This window comes from Mytilus californianus, unplaced genomic scaffold, assembly GCF_021869535.1.
Source record: "Mytilus californianus isolate M0D057914Y unplaced genomic scaffold, xbMytCali1.0.p SCAF_1, whole genome shotgun sequence".
In the NCBI taxonomy this organism is placed as follows: Eukaryota; Metazoa; Mollusca; class Bivalvia; order Mytilida; family Mytilidae; genus Mytilus; species Mytilus californianus.
In genome coordinates this window covers 99,495,794-99,521,049 of record NW_026262581.1, presented here as the reverse complement: position 1 = coordinate 99,521,049, position 25,256 = coordinate 99,495,794, and the positions used below count along the sequence as shown (strand labels likewise).

The following is a 25,256-nucleotide window of genomic DNA, read 5'->3' as shown; positions in this document are numbered from 1 at the left end:
AATTTCAATATAATCTATATCTAAGTATATATCAATTTTTTTTAATCTAGATATTTCGAACTTGTTTATCAGACAATGTTATTTTACAGTTTGAGTTTGTTCGTAAAAAAATGTTGTTTTATTGGATCTTCCAACTCTTTTGTTATTAAACTATCTTCTCAATGTAAATGACAATAATGTTTTAAAGATTTTTGGCTAGTAATTATTGTTATCACTTGGCATCCCTCTTCTTCAACTTTCAACTAATATGTAGATCTACAAATAAGTCATAATAACAAAAATGGTTAGCAAAAACCATCAGCAAGACAACATTGTGGCCCACACAGTTTCCATTAAAAACAAATAATCTTGTCACATTATATCAATTTTATGCAAAAATGTCAGATGAGCCAAACAAGCACTTGAGCCTCTAGTTTTGCTTACAGTTTACCTGAAAATCTAGGAAAATTTTTCAAAAGGTGAACTTCACATATTTACTTTGTATAGCTAACCAGGTTGGTGTCGGGTAAACATTATAAAACATTGGTATATGTAAAAATACACTAAGATATAAACTGCATCAGATTACTGTCAAAAGACCTGTAATCTCAAGTTCATGAAACATTCATTATTAATGGTTAAGTTTCAGGATGGTTTTTGTTTTACTTTAAAACTCCAAGCAATACTCAAAACAACTAATTTGTTGTATTTCATGACATGTACCCATGTTCTGCCAGAGCATACAAAAGTTATCTTATGTTAAGTAAGGCCTCAGCCTAACTACTCAGTGGACTGTTCTAGTTTTCGTTTAAATACGATGTTAATCATTTGAATAGGGCAAATCTTAATATCGTAAGATGGTGTTGATCTTTTAATGCCAGTCTTTGTAAGAATCAGGCAGTTTTGAAAAAAATCAAAACATGGCCGAAAATAACCCACTGACCTAACTACTGTAAATTCAGAAATTATTGCGTGCATTTATTATTGCGATTTTCTAAAAATGGACAAAAATGCAAGATTAATTATTGCGATTTAAGTAAAATCTGCATACAGATATATGTATCAGATATCAAAATGCGAGTTCATATTATTGCGATACTCACCCAGTCGCATTATTCGCATTTATAAAAACCTCGCAATAATTTCTGAATTTACAGTATCCTATTTTGAAGTTACCCTCATCCTGAGTTAGAAATGGTAGGTCTTTCATTTCTGGGTGTCTGGTAATTCGAGAAATCTCTTAGATAACTTTTGGTTAGAATGATAGAAAATTATGGAGTTAGCTCCCCTTAATTGTTTAATTTCTAGTGCATTTCAACCAAACTATATCTTGAATTACCAGAACAGGAAAAGGAAACAAATATTATATTCATGCACCATTATACATTTTAAACATAAATTAATGTCAAGTTGAGTGGGTTTTTGTTTGTCATGTTTTCACCACTGCCTGAATCTTAGGCAGATTGGCACAAAAACAATAAATGACAGATGATTTTATAAACGACAGCAAAAAATTGTCGTATATTGGTATGACGTTGTCGTTGTCGTCCGAAGACACATTGGTTTTCGCACAATAACTTTAGTTTGAGTGAATGGATCTCTATGAAATTTAACCATAAGGTTCAATATCACAAAAGGAAGGTTGGGATTGATTTTTGGGGTTATGGTACCAACAGTTAAGGAATTAGGGGCCAAAAATAAGCATTTTTATAGTTTCCAGGAATAACTTGTGGAACGGTGTATGGATCTCTCTGAAATCATACCACAAGTTTCCATACCACAAAGGGATGGTTAGGATTTGATTTGGGGGGGGGGGGGGGGGGTTATGGCTCAAACCGTTTAGGAATTAGGGGCAAAAAAGGGGGAAAAACAAGGGTGTCCTGGTTAATGTTACTTTAGTTCAAAACATAATTTAAAGCAGTGTAAGGGAGGTAATTCAAATACATCATTTGAATTACCTCCCTTACACTGCTTTTAAATTATGTATAAAGTAATGGTTAATGAACAATTAAGACAATTTAAAAGCAGTGTAAGGTTTTAATCAAAATACAAAAGCAAAATAAAAAGGGGGGGTAAATTTTTTTTTTGGGGGAGGGGGGTGGTCAATTCGCAACAGCAAAAATAAATTCAAATCATATAACCAATTCCATGTTCTTTGACGACAGTTATTCTGTGTCAGAAACCTTTTATGTGTCAAATATTTAATTACAATCCAAATTCAGACCTGTATCAAGCGCGAATATTGCGTCCATTTTTGCCCCAACTGTTCAGGGTTGGACCTCTGCGGTCGTATCCAGCTGCCCTCGGCGAAGCAATTTATTATTTTTGAGATTGAATTCTATTGATTTGTATGTTGTTGCATTATTTTCAGCTATTGATAAATAAACAGAACAGAAAGTTGTGTGCTGGAGCATGCCTGATTCTGTCTGCTAAGTTAAACGATGTGAAAGGACCAGAGCTTACTAAACTTATTGAGGTAAATACATTTTAGAAAACTAAACCTTATTTTTGCATTTATTGACCGACTTGTAGTCACATTATTGAATTATAGAATACACCCAGGGGAGGTTTTTAGTATTTCCACTAAAAGTTACAATCTCCACAATCAAAAGAATATTGCTACTAAAATGTTAATGTCTTGCTTCAATGAATAAGAAGATGCAATTAACCAAAATGATGAAATTAGAAGAGGGACACATTTAACCTTAATTTAGATAAATACTTCATACTTAGTGATATTCTACTTGAAAAACCAACTATCAAACTTGTTTTATTTCAATTTTCTAAAAATAATGTTACCTTATCCAAGCATCATTTATGATGTGAAGGATAAGGTGCATTATATGAAGAAGCCTAAGGGCTTCGAGGGTTAATAAGTGAACCTTTACTTTATGTCAAGGCCGCACGCCTTTTTTCACAGCTGAGTGATTTTTTGTCTGACCACTACTATATAAGCCCGTGCAGAGACGTGACCAGCCTCTTTTTTAAAAACCCAAACCGCTATGGGCATTTATTGGTCTTAATATTTATTTTTGGGACGGGCGTATTACTGAATACATAATTTGGGAGGGTACATATTAACCCTAGAAGCCCTTAGGCTTCTTCATATAATGCACCTTATCCTTCACATCATAAATGATGCTTGGATAAGGTAACATTATATATCATAATCCTGGGCTTGCTCAGGTTAATAAGTGAACTCTTTGTAGCTCCAATAAATGCAACTTCCAAAATATAATAAGAAATAAATGGAAATTAATAACCAACTGATCTCATGTACATTACCAGTAAAAACTTGAACAGAGATATAAACAAAGAAATTCACCAAATATAAATATCCAACACAAAACTGATTTGAAAATCAGTCAAATCATTTTGACAAGTTTTGTTTTAAGACAGACAAGTCTTTGCTCTCCAGTCTTTATTCCACATACTTTGCAATTTTATCAAATACCAAAATTAAGTCTAATTAGACCCAGTATAAAGCAAATCTTTCACCTAAAAATTCTTGTAGCAATGCAGAAAAATTAAAATATATGATTAATTCTTTTAATCTTGTGTATTAATATGCATCACATGTAAACACAATATAATTGGAAAACAAATATTATTTGATGTCCATCACTAGTTCATAAATCTTTAGTATGTCCATACACGCAACACGATATATAAATAACATCGCAAAAGTCCAGTCACTACTCCTTCACTATTAAGAATCAACATCTGGAATAATGGTTCCTCCATCTCCAATCTTTTAGTTCCTCAGACAGTACATCTCCTGATGCAGAAAAAACCCTGGAACTGTATCTCTAAGTTACTGTCAGCATCAACGTGATCAGGCTGTAAAAGTATGATTAAATACTGAATGAACATAATTTGAATTTGTATTGTCTACCTCAATATCCTTACAGTAAAACTTTTTGAAGGTCTGAGCTGATGCCCAATTTGCTGTTTTCAGGATATCATTTAATGATATACCTGCTCTTTTAGCTGCAGAAGAGGAGGCAGATCTGTATGAATGAGCCTTAAATTTCAACACATTTATGCCTGCATTAGACAGTACCAATTTTAACCATCTGGCAATTGAACAGCTTGTTACAGCTTTTAAAGTTCTGAATGAAATGAACAATTTACTACTTTTTCTCAAGTCTTTAGTTCGGTGAATATAATGTTTTAAAGTTTCAACAGGACAAATTTCTTTTTTCTGAAAGATAGGAATAATAACATCTTGTCCTATGTTTTTTGGTCGTGTCGTCTTTAATAAAGTTGTGACACGAAAAATAAATGATGTGCCTGTACTGAGAACAGAGTTTAAATTAAGACTTGCAAGTGTTTGTGATCTTTGAGCAGATGCTAGAGCAATTAAAGCAACACATTTTAGAGTTAACATTTTTAAATCCAAATCCTGTAACGGGTACAGAGATTCTAAATAGCTCAATACTTTGCCAACATCCCAAGTAAACAAATATCTTGGTCTTGGTGGTCTTAGATTAAACACACCTTTCAAAAATCTTTGAATATAACTGTTATTTTCAAAAGATAAGTTACCCAATAAAGTCAGTGTCTGACATATTGCTGATTTGTGACTATTTATACAGCTATAAGAACCAACTTTTTTGAAATAAAATGGACAGATAATCTAAGAGTAACTTTACAGATGGAGAAGTGGGACTAGTTTGTCTTGAATTACACCACAAAACCCAGCTTCTCCAAGAGTATTCATACTGAACATTGGTTGACTTTCTCCAAGATTTAAGAAAGATTTTTGTAGTTTTGTCTGAAAACCCTTGATTAAGGAGATGTTTCCTGAAACAAGACAGGCGATAAGAAACATTTTTCTTGTGTTGATTGTATGACTTTGATTGTTGTGTGCTAGAGTTAGCAAGTTTGACAACTGAGGCAATTTTACAGGAAAATCTGTTAATGTTTTCAATAACTTTGGATACCATAACTGAGTTGTCCATACAGGGACGATTAAAATTGCCCTGCTTACCTGATCGTCTTCTATCTTTTGAAGTACTCTGCTGATTTGACTGAAAGGAGGAAATATATAAGGATATAATTTATGCCATGAAAATGAAAAAGCATCAGTTGCATAAGCATCAGGATCTGGAAACCAGCTTACAAAATTATTCAATTGTTTATTTAGCCTTGAGGCAAACAAATCTGTATCTGGTATGAAAAAATGTTTGGTTACTTCATTAAAAACTGATTCATTGAGTTTCCACTCTGAAGTGTCATTAAAATTTCTTGATAAATTATCTGGTATAATATTTTCTTTCCCTGGAATATGAACAGCAGATAGTAAAACTTTGTTTTTTATACACCAATACCATATTTGTTTTGTTATTTCTAATAAAGGTAAAACTGATCCTCCTTGATTATTTATATAGTTTACAGCAGTGGAACTATCTGATTTTACACAAATATGTGTTCTTTCTACATGACAGCAAAGTGATATTATGCTAAAATAGATAGCTTTTAATTCTAAAGTATTAATGTGTAAACACTGCTCTTCCAAACTCCAATGACCTTGAGTTTGCTTTCCATGAAAAACAGCTCCCCAACCATTGAGGGAGGCATCTGTATGTAAATAATAACTTGGGGAATCATTTCTAATAGGTCTCCCATTAACTGTTTTAACATTTTCTAACCACCAAACTATTTCAGATTTGCCTTCTACTGAGATATTCAAAAATGAATTGAAATTATTATTTGATGTATGTAAAGCTCGTGTTTTGTCTAAATCTAAATATCTATGAAACAAGTGAGCATAATGTACTGCATAATGTGCAGATGAATAAAGTCCTGTTAATTGTGCTAGACTTCTAATTGATACTTTGTGAGCTTTAAGCATTTTCTTTGATAGTTCAATTATATTCTGTACTTTCTCCTCTGGTAAAAATACCTTAAATAGTACTGAATCTATAATATATCCCAAAAATATAATTCTATTGGTTGGAATAAAAACTGATTTTTCAATATTGATGTCAAACCCAACTGACTCTATAAAAGTTTTAACCCTTTCTTTATTTTGGATTGCCAAATCAAAGTTTTCTGCTTGCAACAGGGAATCATCAATGTAAAAATATGAATCAATACCCATGCTCCGAATATGTGAAAATATTACTTTCAGTATTTTTGTAAATACTCTTGGAGCAGAAGCAATACCGAATGGTAGACATTGAAATTCATATAATTTTTCATTCCATATGAATTTTAAATATTTTCTGTCTGATTCATAGATTGAAATGGAAAAATATGCATCTGTCAAATCCAAAGATGTAAAAAAGCTATTTTTAGAAATTCCTTTTAAAATCAAATCTAGCGTTTCTTGTTTAAAATGGTGATAGCTAATAAATTGATTCAATGGTTTCAAATTAATGACTGGCCTAAATTTTCCATTTTTCTTTTTTACTAGAAATATATTTGAAATAAATTGTTCTGATTCATCAAAAGATTCTTTGATAGCACCTTTCTCAAGCATATCAACTATTTCTTTGTCAATAAGGGCCTTTTCCTTATTGTTAAATTTTATAGGAAATGGAATTTTTTCCTGAATTGGCTTTCTATCAAATTCTATCTTATATCCCTTAATTGTAGAAATAATCCAATTGTCTTTGGTTAAATATTTCCAATTTGAAATAAATTTTTTCAGTTTACCCGACTTTCTTTTAATATTTATACTTTTATTTCTCACCTTTAAAATCTTCTTTTCTGATTGAAGGTGTTGGGTCTGTTTCCTCTCAATTGACCCCGTGGGCTCTGATAACTTTGTCTCGGCTGATAGCCCCTTCTGCCTAAAAAACGGCTTCTTCCCCTGAAACTTCCTCTGTAATTTGAATTTCTACTATAGCTACTAGTAATGTTCTTGTTTATTTTGTTAATTTCATTGATATCTTTCAATCGCTTGCCAACTTCATCTCCAAAAAGGCTAGAACCTACATCTTCATTGCGATTGCAAAGTTGGTGGTATTTCTTGTCTATGTGTGGCTTTAAAGACATCCGTCTTTTAATTGATAGCTCAAAGTGAGTATTGCTTAAAATAGCCAAAGCTTTAGAAATATTTTCTCTCATTAGTTTTACATCTGGAGTTTTGGATTTCAGAATTTCAGCCACTCTTATCAATGGTACCATACCACAACCCAGCGATTTTTGTATAGTTTGCAGATTCAAATCAGCAGTTTTAGCTTTTCTTTCAAGGAATTGCCATATCTCAGCATTAACTGGGGGTGTTACCAGACTTTTACAATTAACAGGTATCTTCATCTCTCTCGTCATTACTGACACATCAGATTTCTTTTTACATATATTGTCAAATACTTTAGCCAATGATTGGCTTACCTCTTCATCGTATTTTTCATCATCTTCAAAAATCTTAGGTAGTTCATAATCAAATTCATCATCTGATGCAACAACTTGAGGTTCATTCTCTTCATCAGAAAAAATATTGTAATTGGTGTCAATCACCTGCTCGTCGGCTACAGACTCATTCTCAGAAAATTCAATGTCAATATTACTACTTGGTCTTTGTGACTTTTCATTATTCTGACTCAATGTGGATACCAGAGTATCCGACAAACCTTTAAATAGAGTTTTAAGTAACTCTGACTGGTCAAGCTGATTCTTTGCAGTATTTTTCTTAACTGTGCCTGTGGTTGTGCGAGGTTTCGTAGTAGCCTTCGTAACTTTACCACGTTTTTTAACCGGACTTACTGTTATTCCGCTCCCTGATGGCAACTCGTTGTCCATCTCAGTCACCTGCCTTTTAGGTGTTTTTTACTTGCTTGCTAAAGCCTTGCCTTTTGTAGAGCTTGTACTCTTCTTACCTTTCATTACTGAATTTTCAGTCTGTTGTTGTTTTTGTGTTTTTGCCATTCGGATGTCCTCGGCAATTAATATTTGTGCTTCCGGGTTATCCAACTCAGGGTCAATAATGTTCTCAACTTGAGAAAAACCAGAAAATGAAGCATCAACTTCTTCGTCTGACGCAAATAATTTTAGTATTTCATCGTCATTGTCATTACTGTCACTGTCGCTTAAACGCGATGTACAGCGCGACATAATTTCTGTATAAACAGCTGACAGATTCTGCCAAGTTTTGAAATTTATTTTCAATATTTCCGATTCGGATAAATTATTTTACAACAGAGTCTGTTGTAAAACTTTTATTTCGCGTTTAATCGAGTCGACTAACCACGTGCGGCCTTTTAAAATAAAGAGGCTGGTCACGTCTCTGCACGGGCTTATATAGTAGTGGTCAGACAAAAAATCACTCAGCTGTGAAAAAAGGCGTGCGGCCTTGACATAAAGTAAAGGTTCACTTATTAACCTGAGCAAGCCCAGGATTATGATATATAATGAAGCATAATTAAAGCTGATTAAATTAATTGTCTGTCCCATTTTGTATAATAATTATTTTAGTGAGACTTTAAAAAAAGGATAAGTGAGTTAGTTTACAGTTATTTGGTACTAAAATAGACTGAAACTAAAAAATCAAATGAAACTGGTTGTACTGCGACAAGTGTTTCAGAAAAAATACAACAGTTGAAAAAAAAGGAGAAAACTTACAATGTTCTTATGGTATCATAAAAGTCACATATTTTGAAGAATTTTCAGAATTCTATTTCTTATGCTCAATATTCCTGCCTCTTTTTAATTAGGAACGTGTCCTTTCATGTATGGGCCATCTTTATATATTAAGTACAATGTGTTTTATTTCCCTTAAAATATTTTGTTTAGTTATGTTTTTAGGTGATGTTTTCTGAATGCAAATGCCATGAACAAAATGCTTGAATTAAAATCATCTATTATGCTTTTTTCAAAGTATAGATTATAATGGCATCATGATATAATCATAATCAATTACCTTGATTCTTCATTTATAGTAATTTTGCTATCTTTTATGAATTGATAGAACAAGACTAACAATATTCAAATTGTAGGCCCAAAAAAATGCCCTATCTCACAATCTGTTTCTTTGTGCCAGAAATTGATCAGCATAGAAAAATGAAAAAGGGTTAATGCCCACCAATATATCAATGCATTAAAAATTATAAATTTTAAAAAATCTTTTACCTAATGTTATTAACGGTACTTGAATGCATTTTTATGATTTATTTAAAATTTGTTTTTATTTTAAACAGCAAGTAGAAGATGACTTTAGATTACACAGAAAGGAATTGTTGACGTTTGAATTTGCTTGTTTGGTGGCTTTGGAGTTTTCACTACATCTGTCTGACAATGAGATTTATCCACACTATCAGAGATTATTGTTCCAGTCATAGCAGAGATACAGTTCAAGATTACTCATCTGATCAGATCATTGCAACGATCAAGATCACTCACCAGTTCCAGTTGTAGTAGGGATACAGATTACCCACCAATTTCCATCACGGCTAGGGAAACATTACGTACACATTTATTCATCTTAGCATTTAAAGATTGTCATAGTTTGTTTCCTACAACTCAAATTATCATTTATTTATTTGTAATACATTTAGGAATATTGAGTCTAACCAAGAATTTAGTGATTATTATATATTTTACCGGTTTTGTTATTTGTTAGAGTGATGACCAAAATGATAGCTAGAACAATAGTTATATTCAATTTATCATACCTGGTTACTTTGGATCATTATTTGTGAGATACCAGTTTTCATGGCATTCATGGATGAAGGGGAACCACAAATTTAAATGTTTCAGGAAGTACAAATTCTCAATAGGCTTGTATGCAGACTTTGGCAATACCACAAATTCAAAATCCATGTTCATGCATTTTTTTTCTCAAATCCACGAAAATTGGTATCTACAAAAATAAATAAATCCATGGTACATTAATGTCAGAACGTACCTTGTTTTCATTATCAGGTATTCATAACATTAATTGCAATAATTCAAAAATTTATATCTTACTTTTCATTTGATTTTATAGAAGTCTCAAATTATATACATGTATGTCATTTTTAAACAGAAAGTAAATTTCAAATCTAATATGACCATGTATATGCTTTCATTTTGATCTTTGACTACTTGTACAAATATACATGACTAAGAGCAGTGTGGTCAAATTTCTTACCAACGGAACAGTTCAGATATATGATTACATAGACTGGAATGGGGTCAAATTTTTATTGTTGACTATAATAGGAACAGATAAATACTTATACAATCAATAACAGTGCTGTAATTATTTTAAACTTGGTACAATATTAGATCTTAAAATATAAATGTGCATTTAAGCTAGAATGTACCTGTACCAAGACATAAAACCTACCTCATTAATTATCAGTGTCTTTTTTGTTCAGCTTTATGATATGGTGTATGTATTCAAATTTTTTCACTGTTGATCATTTATGAAGGTCAAACAAGAGAACTATGTATAAAAAACATTTCCATTATAGACTTTGTAACAATTTTTCCATTCCAATGGTCAATTTTCCTTTCCTTGATTGCTATGTACTTATTGTTTGACCCTTCTTATGGAGTGCAGATTTCTCTGTTGGTTCAATGAGCCCATGAGTTAGTGATGTATGAATTTGGTCAGCATAATATGTTCATTACTAAATATCTTTTACAGCACGGATAAAGATATAATAAATTGGTCAAACTTTTTTTTATCTTGATAAAGTTATTGATAAAGATTATAAGTATTTTTCAATTACTGTATCTGTTATTTTTTGGATTAACATAAATTCACTGGTTTATTAATTTTGTAGTTTGAAGAAATACTTTAACAAATATTTCTTTTATTTTTCTGCATTGAAGTTCTGTTGTTTGTTCTGTGCATTGCACTTGTACTGTTTATGACATTGTTGCATGTAATCTTCCATGAAGATTAACTAAGTACTGAGTTTCATTTTAGTAAGTTTCTTTGCTATTGTATCATATTGTTTATACTTGTTTTTTGTTATCTATTATACTGTTATTTAGTATATTAGTAAAGTGCTTTTCCTGTACTGTTTTTATTGTATGTATTTTATATACCTGCTTTTAGTTGAATAATTCAGATTAAAAGGTGGAGGTTTGAGATCTAACCTCACAACATGTTCTATTTCCTGTTCCAAAACAAGAACCTTGTCAGTGGGTGTCTTAATATCTTTAGGTTTTTATGCCCCATTTATGGGGATTGTCTTTCAGTCTGTGCATCCTTTTGTCCGTCTGTTCGTCTGCTCGTCCATCAGTCCCGCTTCAGGTTTAAGTTTTTGGTCAAGGTAGTTTTTGATGAAGTTGAAGTCCAATCAACTTGAAACTTAGTACACATGTTCCCTATGATATGATCTTTCTAATTTTAATGCCAAATTAGATTTTTGACCCAAATTTCACGGTCCACTGAACATAGAAAATGATAGTGCGAGTGGGGCATCCGTGTACTATGGACACATTCTTGTTGTACTAGAATTTGGTGTACTGTTGATTAATTACTATTTTCATGGGTTTCAGTTTTCATGGATTGAGGAATAATTGTATTTTTCATGGATATATGATTTCATGGTTTTGCCAAAGTCTGCATATAAGGTAATATAACCCTATCTAAAATTTAACTTCATTGAACATTCAACTTTGTGGTTCACCTTTACCCATGAAAATTTTCATTCCTGGAATAATAATAAATCCACAGAAAATGGGATGATTAAGAGCTATTGTACAGAGACATGTAATGTTGCCATCTAGATATTAGTTGGCAATTTTGGTTGTTGGATTGCTGTCTTATTGAGGTTTATCTACAATTTTCTTTTATTTATTTAAGAAATAAAAAACAGGGTAGATGTACATGAGATGGTAATATCCAAAATGTGCAGAGTTAAAAATATGCTAGATTGATGCATAACCTATTTTTTCTGCTTACTCATTTGAATGGTTAAAACCTCCAGGTATGATAAATTGTTTGCTATGCTATTATAAAAATAATGCAGCAATAAAAGAAGGTAACTTCATGTAATTAAATATGTATTTTTCAGCTCCCTTCTGATTGTTTATATTGTTATATTATTTTACATGTAGATAGAAAAAGATATCTTTTACATGATACATTACATATATTTCATATCAAATCTATTATACTCATTTTTGTAAAATTGTTGATCTCAGTGCTTATAATGTATTTGTTATAAATAAATATACGATTAACATTGATTCAATCAAAAAGATATAATCAGAATTGTATTTTTGTGGTATTTTATTTGGATATTCATGTGCTGAGTTTTCAGAGTAGTATTTCAATTTGATATAAACAATCTGGTAATCACTTTTCATTTAGTAACAATTCAGTCATACACATATCTTTTATGATATACCATGATGTTATTAGGCTACTATTCAGAAACTTGAAAAAGGGGGATTCTAGGAGTTACCACTTGGTGAAGGGGAGAGGATCCAACTCAATTGGTATTGATTTTTACCTGATTTAAAAGCAAATATATAAAAAAAAGCTTATAACTCCTAGAACCTCTCTATGGATTTGTCAACAGTTATTATAATTGTATATACTGGTAATGCTTTTTGGCTGTTAACTATATGACTAAGAAATGGCATAGAAATAATTTATGTGATATAATGTAGTGAATGTACTGTGCATAGGTGGAAATAAGCACTATCACCTTGACATGGCAAGCCTAATCAAAATTACCTTGCCCTCTAAGCTTAATTAGATTCTAGTATTGAAGGGCAAGTAATTTATTTTTAATGTGGTGCAGTTGATATTTAATAAACCCGGCCATGTTCTGAGTTAGAATGAATGTCTTATCTCTATCATGTGCACATATATATTTGTTGATGTTATGCTTATTTGTAAATATTGATTTTATTGTCTTTGATGGAAATTTCTTGTCTTATAAAACAGCCAGGAATAGGTGTTATGTAGACATTCCCAATAGAGATTAGTTAAAATATATCACAGGGAATTTTTCTCCTTGTAGCTATGCTCCAGTGACTTTTGAATTTTTCAATGTTTGATTGTGTTTGTAATAGAAATATGTTGATAGGTTAATATTCACACATTGAATGTTGTTACATATTTAGCATACCAGTACATGCATTTCATTTCCAACAGAATTTTAGACTGTTTTCTGAGTCTTTGCTTTGATGACAAGACAGTGTCAACATATATTTTTTCTGCCTAACAGAAGTTCCCCTGGAAACTTTATATTAAACAATGTTGTAATATCTGTTCCTGTTGTATTCTATACCCTTTGTTCTGTAATGAACAAATTCTGTAATATTTGTTCCAGTGGAAAAAAATATTACATAAAATTGAGAATGGAAATGGGGAATGTGTCAAAGAGACAACAACTTGACCAAAGAGCAGAAAACAGCCAAACAGAATATTTGTTCCAGTGGAAAAAAATATTACAGAATATTTCTTCCATTTGGAACTAATACTATAAAGGAACTTCTTTTTCATGACAACATCTTACATTTGTTCAAATAAGTGTGTTTATGAAGAAATAATTTAATTTTGGATATAGACATCTTTTGATTGGCTGAAAGTTTTTTGTCTATCAGCTCATAGACATAATTTGGTCATGTGACTGTGACGTCATCAACGTTTTTTCATGATTTACTCCTTAAAAATGGAATTTAGCATTAAATTATAAGGAATGACTAATATTTTTTCTGTCTATTCGAAATAACCTCAAAAATGTTGTGCACACTTTTAAATAACCCGCTACACAGTTATTCAGTGTGCACCACATTTTTTATGTTATTTCTTCATAGACAGAAAAAATATTACAGCCATTCCTTAAGTACTATATTAGACCAGTAGTATTTATTATGTTGCTACAATATCATTCATGGATTTCAGTAAAAAGCATTTTAAAATATATAATTGGTGTCCTGCAGTCATGATTCAGTGATGTTTAACATTTCTGTTTTTCAAATGTTAAGTATTCAAATTTTAAAATTAAGATCTAATCCCATATAAATCAAATTACCGGTACTGATTTTGTAACTCCTTGCAAAGAGATTGTGGAAGGCTGTGTAGGAAAGGTATTGTGTGTTCATGAAGTGTGTATACATGTCTGTGTTTTAGTAGACATGGTAGATAGCAAGATTCATATTTGATGATTTTTTTGGGCAGCACAAGCAATTGATAATTATATCCCATTCCCAATTAATAGTTTAACTTGGTGATTTTTGTTTTTAAGATATAATTTGAAATTGAACATGAGGCATAAAAATGAGTTTGTCAGCACATTGAAATAGTCAAAATCATACCAGTTTTCATGTTTGGCAGTTCTATACTCTTAGTCAGAACCTTGATCTCTATTTGTTGCTTTCATTATTTAGAAGTAATGTATATATTATTGTAAGACATATTCTCTGACAGAACAAAAAGACAGATATATATAACTATACGGTTGAATTTTCTCATCAAGCCACATTGAACCAGGAAGAAATGTGGTAAATGTCTATTAGACAACAACCCCAGATGGCATATAAAACTAACATTTTGAATATGGTGTGTTTTCAAATCAAAATAAAATATTTCTAACACCCACTCCTCCCCCTTGAGCTGAACTTCACCAATTTTAAATTTTAAACAAACACTATGTTTATTTTGATTATCTTAAAAATGTTGCACCTTTGAAATTCAATCATTTATTTTCTGTTTATTATCATTTAATCTAACTAAAGCTTCACATTCATTTCTCAATATTTATTTGGTTTCTGCTGATATTGTTTTAACTATACTGTTGGAATTATTTGTATTATGCATAGAGTAAGAAGGCTCTGCGGAGCAATAATGTATTTCAAGTGTCAGGCCAATTAATGTGCCATCATTGTATATGTTTTAAAATGACATGTGATATTTGTTATGATGTCCTGTTTTTGATATAGTTACTTTGTTACTAGTAATAAAATTGACTAATTCCATATGTGTTTTTTATCTCTAAGTAAAATCCAGTTTTATACATCCAAAGTCTACATTTATACATATGGTCCAGTATTTTAAGGTATGACAGTGTTTCTGTGAAATCAGATACCCAACAGCATGTTTCGATTGGATTGTACCATTTCTGATTGAGGCAAAAAACAAAAGCCCACTGAATTTTTAGTATCACATAAACTTTCCACAAATAAAGGCATTCACAGCTTTATTTAGTCATTTTTCTTCAATATACCACGTTCTGCTCCCCAAGTGCTTCTGTACTTCACTATTGAGATAGGACCACTAGGACATGAATTGTTAACATTAGGGAGACAACTCCATTCTTGCTCATTTTCAGGTCAGATCATTTTTGTACTTATATTCAGGTGAGTTGTAATGATCTGAGGCTAGATCACCTGAACATGGAGATAGTTTTAAGTAAATATCTTCATCCTTAATAATAACTTGATGAGTACGCTGTTTTACACCTCCACAGGTCCATACTGGTGCTTTCTTTGTATTATAAGGATCAATTGACTGAAAGTTAAAGGTTAACAATAATTATAAAGATGTGCAGCATTAAAGATGAGGACAAGTTTTTATACGACCACAAAATTTTTGTGGTCGTATATTGGTATCACATTGTCGTCGGCGGCATCGTCCGAAGACATTTGGTTTCCAGACAATAACTTAAGTAAATAGAAATCGATGAAATTTAAACACAAGGTTTATAACCACAAAAGGAAGGTGGGGATTGATTTTGGGGGTTATATTATACGCCCGTTTACGGGACGTATTATGGTATACCGTTGTCCGTCTGTCCATCCGTCGTCAACATGTCGGACATTAACTCAAAAATGCTTTCACCAATTTGCATAAAACTTTGGTGAATTGTTTATATCTATTGACGTGAGCTCCCTTTCGTTTTTTATAAAATTTAGATTTTACGTTTCCGAGTTATGGGGTTTTATTCATTAAAAAAAGGGGGATTTATCAGTTTTCAGACAATAAGTCAAGAATGCTTTCAACAACTTGCAAGAAATTGTGGTGAATTGTTTATATCTATTGACATGAGCTCCCTTTCGATTTTTATAAATTTTAGATTTTACGTTACCGAGTTACAGGGTTTTATTCATAAAAAAAGGGGGGATTTTCCAGTTTTCGGACAAAAACTCAAAAATGCTTTCAGCAATTCTTATGAAACTTTGGTGAATTGTTTGCATGTATTGATTTAAGCTCCTTTTAGAATTTAAGAAATTTTACATTTTACATTTCTGAGTTATGGGGTTTTATTCATTAAAAAAAGGGGTAATTTTCCAGTTTTCGGACAATAACTCAAAAATGCTGTCACCAATTCTCAGGAAACTTTGGTGAATTGTTTATATCTATTGATGTAAGCTCCCTTTTTATTTTCATAAATTTCTAATATGACATTGAGAATTAATTGAACTTTATTTGTTTATAGTCTGACAACAGATATACTAAGTATTGCACAACAGCAAGAAGTCTTTAATTGAATATAAATTCAATTCATATAACCAATTTTAAGTTCTTTGACTACATTTATTCAGAAACCTATAATATGTCAAATATTTAATTACAATCCAAATTCAGACCTGAATCAAGCTTGAATATTGTGTCCATTTTTGCCCCAACTGTTCAGGGTTGGACCTCTGTGGGCGTATCTAGCTGCGCTCAGCGAAGCAGTTTATTCTAGTTTCCAGACAATAACTTGTGGAACGGTGTATGGATCTCTCTGAAATTATACCACAAGTTTCCATACCACAATGGGATGGTTAGGATTGGCTTTGGGGGTAATGGCTCAAACCGTTAAGGAATTAGGGGCAAAAAAGGTGGAAAAACAAGGGTTTCCTTGTTAATGGACAATTACTTTTAAGTACAATGTTTTGTGTTTGGATTACCTTCCTTACATTGCTTTTAAATTATGTATAAAGAAATGTTATATTGTCTTGAGGTGATTAGCTGTTAATTTATTTTTAGAAGTTACTAATAAAAATGCTGATTAAGGAATACTAATTTTAGACATGATTATGTATGTCATTTTCTATTTTAAGACTTCTATGATGTATTTAAATGGGTAATTATGGTTGCAAACTCCATTGGAAATTTGAATTGAGATAATGACCATATCTTGAGGGAAAGAATTTTTTTTTTTTGGAAAAAGGGGAGGTGAAACAAAAAATTGGGGGGGGGGGGGGGGGGGGGGGGTAAAAAGGGGGAACAATTTTTTTTCTCATTTCAGATTGGAGAACATAAAAAGAAAATTTCTTCAAATATTATTTTTTTTTGCAAAAAAAAAGGGGGGGGGGGGTCAATTTGCAACAGCATAGTGTATTGCACAAAAGCAAAAAATTGAATATAAATTCAAATCATATAACCAATTCTAAGTTCTTTGACTACAGTTATTCTGTGTCAGAAACCTATTATGTGTCAAATATTTAATTACAGACCAAATTCAGACCTGTATCAAGCGCGAATGTTGTGTCCATTTTTTATCTCATAAGCTTACAAGAACATTTAAGTAAATACAAATGATGCAATATCACAGTTTTGTTAGAATAATTTATAAAATCTACAATGAGCGGTTATTCTTAAAGAAGCAAAATGGTCCAAGAATATAATAAAATAGTGCAGATAACTGCAGTCAATCACCATGAGAGTAGGGTTCTAGAAAGTGGTTGGTTCTCTTTTTTAGTCATGATAGAGTTTGCAATTACTTGCTCAACTTCTATCCTATTTTTCTTAAGGTAGATTAACTGTATACTGCCATCTTGGATTGTAAAATAGCAGTACACAATCGGTAGTTCTTTGCTTAAATCTTAAAAGATGAGTCAGATTGGCAATTAATGTGTAAAACTGATGAACAAAGAAAAAATAAGTAATTTATTGCATTATTTAGATTGTTTTATCTAATACCAAATATTTGTTTTTTTGTTCGAATCAATTTTTCAACTTAGCTATTCTAGGGGAGATAACTCTAAAAAGTAAATTTTTTATAAGGATTGCTCATGAAATTTTCGTTTTTTACTTGTAGCATGTTATAAAACCTATCTTCTCATATTTTATTTAAAAATTCTATCCCATAAATTTTTTTTTATTTACAAAAAAAGTTTTTCATGAATAATCTTTGCAAAATTGGACAATTTTGCATGACTTGTAGCTTGAAAAATAGCACGGGGACCAATACTTTTTATTATATTTTTGAAAAAAAGCATGGTAAAATCTACATTTTGGCAAAGTATAAGAATATTCTATCTAATGTAATATATACTTGATCCACCATAAGCCTGATTATACAATGTGTGTTGTATTTAATAACAAAAAAAACCAAACACTGAATATTTTTGTTATACATTATACATGAATAACTATGTTAGAAAACAGCAAATCAATAGTAATAAGCATCTGGAAAATACTGATGGTACTAGATTACATTGATTTTCGTTAAGAATGCTGTAAGTCTCATTCAGGTTATTAGATTCATAGGTTATTATACCTACCTGGTAAAAATTTTCTCCTGTCTGTAATGTCACTTTATATCTGTGCCATGGGCAAACAAGACAGGAATGGTTACCAATATCCTGAAATGTGAATAAAAATTATTTATTATAGACTGCAAATAAAATATCTTCTGCTTTCTTTCAGTAACTTTGAGCATTTTCATATGGTTAGATATAGTATTGTTTTTTTTTCTTTTGCAGCAGCACTTTAGTTCTTCCGCTAATTGAGATAATTGGAAAGGAATGAGTTACAAATCTGGTTTAACTTTCTGCAAACTATATGATGAGCTCTAGACACTTATTTTTGTGAACAAGTATTGTTGGATTGCTGTTTTAGAGGAATGCACCTAATATCTCTTATACTCAAATTTGAAATCCTATAAAATTTACAAATATAATACAGTGATATATAAAGAACATCCTAAAATATATATACCTATACGTATAATAAAGTATTGTGGACAGACAGGAAGTGAAAATTCATGATAAGATCACCCTACATAATATGTATAGACAAGTAAGGTATTCATTTTTCATTAATACCACTTGCCTGAAACTCTGCCAAATGTGCATGTACCTGTCCCAAGTAATTAGCATTGTAAGTGGTCATTACAAGCTGGATGGATATTTATTAAACATTGGATGTGCTTAAAGGATGAAAATCTTTGTCCAACAGGTTAAAGAGGGAGATAATCCAATTTGTGGGGGAGCATGGGGTATCCTTTTGTGAGTTTAATCACAGTTTAATTATTCACAACTTTTTTTTAACTTAGGCAGATTTCAATTTGGCATTTTGAATGGACACCTGTTAATTTTTGAAGAATATGTTGCCATCTAGATGTCTTTGGTTATTTTTGTTGTTGATTTGCTGTCTCACTGACTTTTACACCACATCTCCTTTTATTAATATAAAACAGACAATAGTAAAGCCTAAAAAAAAACCTTCAGATATAGAAAAGATCTTTACTGCAGAGTTATTTGTGTTAAAATTTAAGTTAATGAAGAATGATAGAAAAAGCAAAATGTAAACTATTTTATCTTTGTTATCTAACGAATTATTCATATCAATGATTATTGCTTCTGTAATGAGCTTTCGACAAAGAATACCAAATATAAATTGTTTATTATTCTCACTTCAACATGTTCAAACCATATATAAATTGTTTATTATCCTCCCTTCAAACCATATATAAATTGTTTATTATCCTCACTTCAAACCATATATAAATTGTTTAATATCCTCACTTCAAACCATATATAAATTGTTTAATATCCTCACTTCAAACCATATATAAATTGTTTATTATCCTGACTTCAAACCATATATAAATTGTTTAATATCCTCACTTCAAACCATATATAAATTGTTTATTATCCTCACTTGACAACTAAAGTACAGGTAAAGAAATAAGTGTAGAATTCTTACAAACATTTGCTGAAAGTTGCCTCCTCTAAATAGCTATTGGCAGTAGTGTCTGAGGAGTCAGTTTTGTTAAGTTTGTATCAAATTTGCAGAAACATTTAAAAAAGCAAGGACACTATGAAAAAGAGCATTCCTTCCACATCAGATAAAATTTGAATGGTTGTTTTTTATCAATTCTATCAGGTGATATACATTGTAAGATATTGACTTTAAAATTTCTCTCTCAATTATTAAACATCCATTGTCATTGGTGTTAGTTATAGTAAAGATTTAATGTGATTTAAGTGCTATGTGATCTGCCAGCTTTAATCTCTCATTACATGTTTTGAGCTTGACCTTTGAGTCTGACATCAGTCTTTGAAATTATAGATGATTTAGACTATCTTCGACTATCTCCAAGATTGGATGCAAGACTAGAATTTTATGATACCCTCAAATGACATGATTTGACCTATGACCTTGTAAGTAGGATTTAAATATTCTCTCCATGTACTTCATTTGATGCCTAGGTGCATTTTCTCTTAAATAATAAAAATCTAAATCCATTCAGTCATACTGTATTCATGACCAGTCATCTCTGACCTTGATATAAAAGAGTTCAAAAACGGCTCTGCACAGCAATACCAAAGTTTAATAATAAGGTCTACAAATTTTTATTTTTCAAGTTGAGTTGTGACTGAACCCTCTGACCTTGAAATTACAGTTCAAGCTCTCCTTATAGACAAGCATTGAACAAATTTTGATGAAGATTACACAAGTGAAGCTAACAGTGCCTACAAGAGGTTATCTCCAAAATCATATTGTAACATTGATATTTGACCTTTAACCGTTAAAAAGGGTTAAGCTTTCTCCATGATCAAGTATTTGATAAAGTTGGATTATAAACTGGGACTCTTCAGTATCAACAGTGTTACAGATGGACAATGACATTAATATATCCCTTTTACAACATCTTGTCTCATTATAATGATCCTTATTAATCTGAAATTAAATATTAAAACAAATGACTAAATAGTTTCAGATGCTTATGGATAGATGGATGAAGAAGCCACAGTTCCACTGTGATGCGAAGGCTAAAATTTGACCATTTGACAAGATAAACTATGTTTAAATTGTAAATTTAAAGTGCAGATATGTCATTGAAATATATAGTACATTTCAGTAATGCACTGTTATCTATAAATCAATATGTTTCATCTTTTAGTGTATCAGTGGTCTATTTCATGGACAATCTAAGGTAAAATGTACATGACAAAAGTCATAGGGCATTTTTTAATTAATTTATCATGTTATCATGAAATGAATAAAAACACCATGGTATATATTATGACATTATTGTCCTTCACTTATAACAGATGATAACACACTGCGATGTAGAGTGTACTTATAGGAAAAATACCCCATCACAAAGTTAACATTTTTTAAATTGTTTCTGATTTTGTACTGTCATTCATTTACCAATCTTGGTTTAGTATCCTGTATGTGCATTTTTTATCTGGGATCTATTTGATTTTAGAAAGGGTAGTCAAAAGAAATTTGTTTGAAAAACACCTAATTCTCTTGTTTCAAACTATTTTTGGTTGAATTTATATCTGAATTCCTGGCTAGAAAAAATCAACTAAACGGATATACATGTACACATTTTTTAGGTGAGCCTGAGATTCATTTCATCCAACTTATACAGGTGAGTTGATTTATTAAAAAATTTTAATATATAATTTAGGGATTTTTTTGGGGTAGTAAAATACTTGGAGCATTCTATTCAGTAATCATAACTAAAATTGCCTTTAAACTTAAGGTCTCTTATTAAGCTTAAGGTCAAATCCATTAAGGAATGATATCAAATATCTACAAATGTGATGAAAAATATAAAACATTAAAATATGAGCTAAATTATGCAATCAATTAAGCCTTAAAATGCACTTATAAACATGTTTACTTTGACCTATAATGGTTTACTTTTATAAATTTTGACTTGGATGGAGAGTTGTCTCATTGGCACTCATACCACATCTTCTTATATCTATCAATTTGGATTCCCCATGAAAGTGTTTCCTTGTAGTGTCAATTCCTTGTTAGGTAATCACTAGGAACATGGCACAAATTTAGCCTATTCTTCCATTAGAATGTAACCTAGACATTATCACTTTAAAGATGCTATAGATAAGGTTTTAAATCTGTGTGAAAACACAGTGATCTTTTATTTACTTTAAAAATTATAGTTGCTTACATCCATGTTCTTTGGACATCTCTTATTTTTTTTTTATGTCTTTGACATGAGCTAGCATCTTTTTTTTATATTTGGGCCTCAGTGACTGAGTGATCTTATTTTTTTTTAAGTCTTTGATTTGAGCTAGCATCTTTTTTTATATTTGGGCCTCAGTGACCGAGTGATCTATGATTTGATTTTTTGATTTTTGGTGTTTTAACGCCACTTTTAAGCACCGCTTTTGGGCTATTTCGTGGCGGCCAGTTTTTATTGGTGGAGGAAGCCGGAGCGCCCGGAGAAAACCACCGACCTTCGATAGGAAAACTGACAATCCTAGTCAATTAAGATTGGAGTCGAGTGCACCTGCACGAGCGGGGTTTGAACTCACAACCTCAGTGTTGACTGGCTAGTGATTACAGTAGTAACTACTTAGACCACTCGGCCAACGAGGCCCCGAGTGATCTATGAAGTACATCTACAGTGATCACAAGTCTGTAAACACTGAGATAGTGAGTTCTAACCTAGCTCTTAGCAAGGTGAGTTTGAGTACATGCTTAATTGATAAGGCTTGCCAGTTTTCCTGTCAAAGGTCTCTGGGTCTTACATGGTACTCTGGCTTCCTTCACCAACAATGATATAGCCAAGTGTTCTGAAAGTGGCATTTAACACCAACAATGATATAGCCAAGTGTTCTGAAAGTGGCATTTAACACCAACAATGATATAGCCAAGTGTGCTGAAAGTGGCATTTAACACCAACAATGATATAGCCAAGTGTGCTGAAAGTGGCATTTAACACCAACAATGATATAGCCTAGTGTGCTGAAAGTGGCATTTAACACCAACAATGATATAGCCAATTGTGCTGAAAGTGGCATTTAACACCAACAATGATATAGCCAAGTGTGCAAAAGTGGCATTTAACACCAACAATGATATAACCAAGTGTTCTGAAAGTGGCATTTAACACCAACAATGATATAACCAAGTGTGCTGAAAGTGGCATTTAACACCAACAATGATATAGCCAAGTGTTCTGAAAGTGGCATTTAACACCAACAATGATATAGCCAAGTGTGCTGAAAGTGGCATTTAACACCAACAATGATATAGCCAAGTGTGCTGAAAGTGGCATTTAACACCAACAATGATATAGCCTAGTGTGCTGAAAGTGGCATTTAACACCAACAATGATATAGCCAATTGTGCTGAAAGTGGCATTTAACACCAACAATGATGTAGCCAAGTGTGCAAAAGTGGCATTTAACACCAACAATGATATAACCAAGTGTGCTGAAAGTGGCATTTAACACCAACAATGATATAATCAAGTGTGCTGAAAGAGGCATTTAACACCAACAATGATATAGCCAAGTGTGCTGAAAGTGGCATTTAACACCAACAAGATATAGCCAAGTGTGCTGAAAGTGGCATTTAACACCAACAATGATATAGCCAAGTGTGCTGAAAGTGGCACTTAACACCAACAATCAATCTACTGTTATTCTCTATAAAGCTATTCTGGAACTAGTACTCATCATGTGAAATTTTGAAGAAAATATTTCCTTGAATGAAATCTTTCATTAACCACAAAAAATTTCCTTGGATAAATTCTTTCCCATGTCCTACATATCAATACTGTGAGGACAAAGTTTTTTTACTTATTTTTCACGCTCTAATTTGCATGTTTTACAAGAAATGTACAAAAATTTCACTCATTTTTATGTATTTGATTAACATATTGAATAATGCTATTTTAAGCAGGGAAAATTTTGAATCTCAATTGTATGCTTTACCAATTCATTAAGAGTAAAATATCTTAAATGTTCTTCCATTTGAAACGTAAGGCAACAAATATTAACTTCAATCTAACATCGCTTTTTAGTGTGTTGTCTGAAATCTTATTCAACAAAATCTCATGCATAATAGTTCAGAAAAATTGACAGACCTGGTATAGTTTGAAACACATGATAATCTCTCCATAAAATCTTCTAAATACATATAATGCATCTTATAATGTCCTATGCTAAGAGACAGTATTTGCATTCAGAGTACCAAGCAAGACTCACTGAAGGAATTTTAATTTGGGCTTTGCGTTCCAATTAAGCTTTTCATTTTTAGGTGAAGTTTTTAGAACTAGCTAAGTTGTCCTGTTATGTTATAGGTTTCTTTTAACTAGCAAAATTCTGTTATGAATTAAGTTTCAAGCTCAGAACTTGCAGTCAACTTTTTTCTGGATGACTGATTGATTGTTGTTTGCTTAATGTTCAGTGGCAAATATTTCATGTATGATGCATGTTCAGGACAAGAACAAATTAACAATTAATACAATAGGAAGGATCTGCAAGGTATGGGTCAACTTGGTTGTTGAAGGGTGGGAGATTTGGACAACAACTGGAAAATTAGGTATGATGGATATTGACAGAAATTTTCCCTTGTAACAGGCCACCTACAGACCCCTCAGGGAGATGTTGCAAGGATTCTTTCCAAGCACAGAAATGGCACTCTTTCAACATGAAGCATCAGATTTAACATTCACATTTTCCACCTGACATGACTGCATGTGTATTGATACATCCCAAACAGCTAAACAGACGCCCCTCTTTCGCAAGGAATTTACTGCCAGAACAGGAGAAGTCCAAAGGATGACCCTATCTCTCTGCTGCAGTCAATCTTTGGGGTTTCTTGAAATCTGAAAAAACTTACTTCAATATCACCTCTATACAGTGGTCCACCAGCATCTGAAATAAAATTCTGTAAATTTGAATTGTGGACATTTAAATAAAACTTTTTAATCTCTTTTTCTCAAATTTTCCTTTGAAATTTCTGTGTGATAATTTTACCATGTTTTTCTCAGATGTTGCCAAGGAAAATAGTGATTAACAGATTGTCTATCGTCTTTCAAACTTTAGGATTGATTGATTGGTGTTTAACGCCACTTTCAGCACTATTGTGCTATTTCGTGGCGGTCAGTTTTTATTGGTGGAGGAAGCCGAGGTGCCCGGAGAGAACCACAGACCTTCAGAAGGAAAACTGACAATCCTAGTCAATTAAGATTGGAGTCGAATGCACCTGCCCCGTGTGGGATTCGAACTCACCTCAGTGTTGACTGGCTAGTGATACAGTAGTTGAACTACTTAGACCACTCGCCCACCGAGGCCCCTCAAACTTTAGGATGTTTTTCCTCTACAACTTGATGAGATAGTAGCTGAGAAACTCCCTTTCCTTTTCAAAACCATAGATTGTCAGCTTT

General features: G+C 31.9%; 3 protein-coding genes across 8 annotated transcripts in view; 1 reads left to right on the top strand and 2 right to left on the bottom strand.

Moving 5' to 3' along the window:
- The window catches only part of LOC127727258 (CDK5 and ABL1 enzyme substrate 1-like), a 54,932-nt gene extending 40,078 nt beyond the window's left edge, over window positions 1-14,854 (top strand). For both annotated transcript variants that reach the window (XM_052234754.1, XM_052234750.1), the window contains 2 exons: window positions 2,351-2,455; window positions 9,126-14,854. In XM_052234754.1, the coding sequence (XP_052090714.1) occupies window positions 2,351-2,455; window positions 9,126-9,266 (246 nt within the window). In that variant the 3' untranslated portion in view covers window positions 9,267-14,854. The remainder of the gene's footprint in view (window positions 1-2,350; window positions 2,456-9,125) is intronic.
- LOC127727506 (Rieske domain-containing protein-like) overlaps window positions 1-25,256 on the bottom strand; it is a 38,349-nt gene that overhangs the window by 6,171 nt on the left and 6,922 nt on the right. For 4 of the 5 annotated variants that reach the window (XM_052234775.1, XM_052234773.1, XM_052234774.1 and 1 more), the window contains 3 exons: window positions 24,710-24,744; window positions 18,373-18,453; window positions 14,849-15,388 (listed from right to left, as the gene is read on the bottom strand). In XM_052234775.1, the coding sequence (XP_052090735.1) occupies window positions 15,206-15,388; window positions 18,373-18,453; window positions 24,710-24,744 (299 nt within the window). In that variant the 3' untranslated portion in view covers window positions 14,849-15,205. Of the gene's footprint in view, window positions 1-14,848; window positions 15,389-18,372; window positions 18,454-24,709; window positions 24,745-25,256 lie in introns of those variants that run through there. The other variant, XM_052234777.1, reaches the window with a different exon arrangement.
- On the bottom strand, window positions 5,757-7,800 carry LOC127727353 (uncharacterized). The gene has a single exon (XM_052234761.1). It carries the CDS (start codon window positions 7,729-7,731, stop codon window positions 6,682-6,684), a length of 1,050 nt encoding a protein of 349 aa, XP_052090721.1. The 5' UTR covers window positions 7,732-7,800; the 3' UTR covers window positions 5,757-6,681.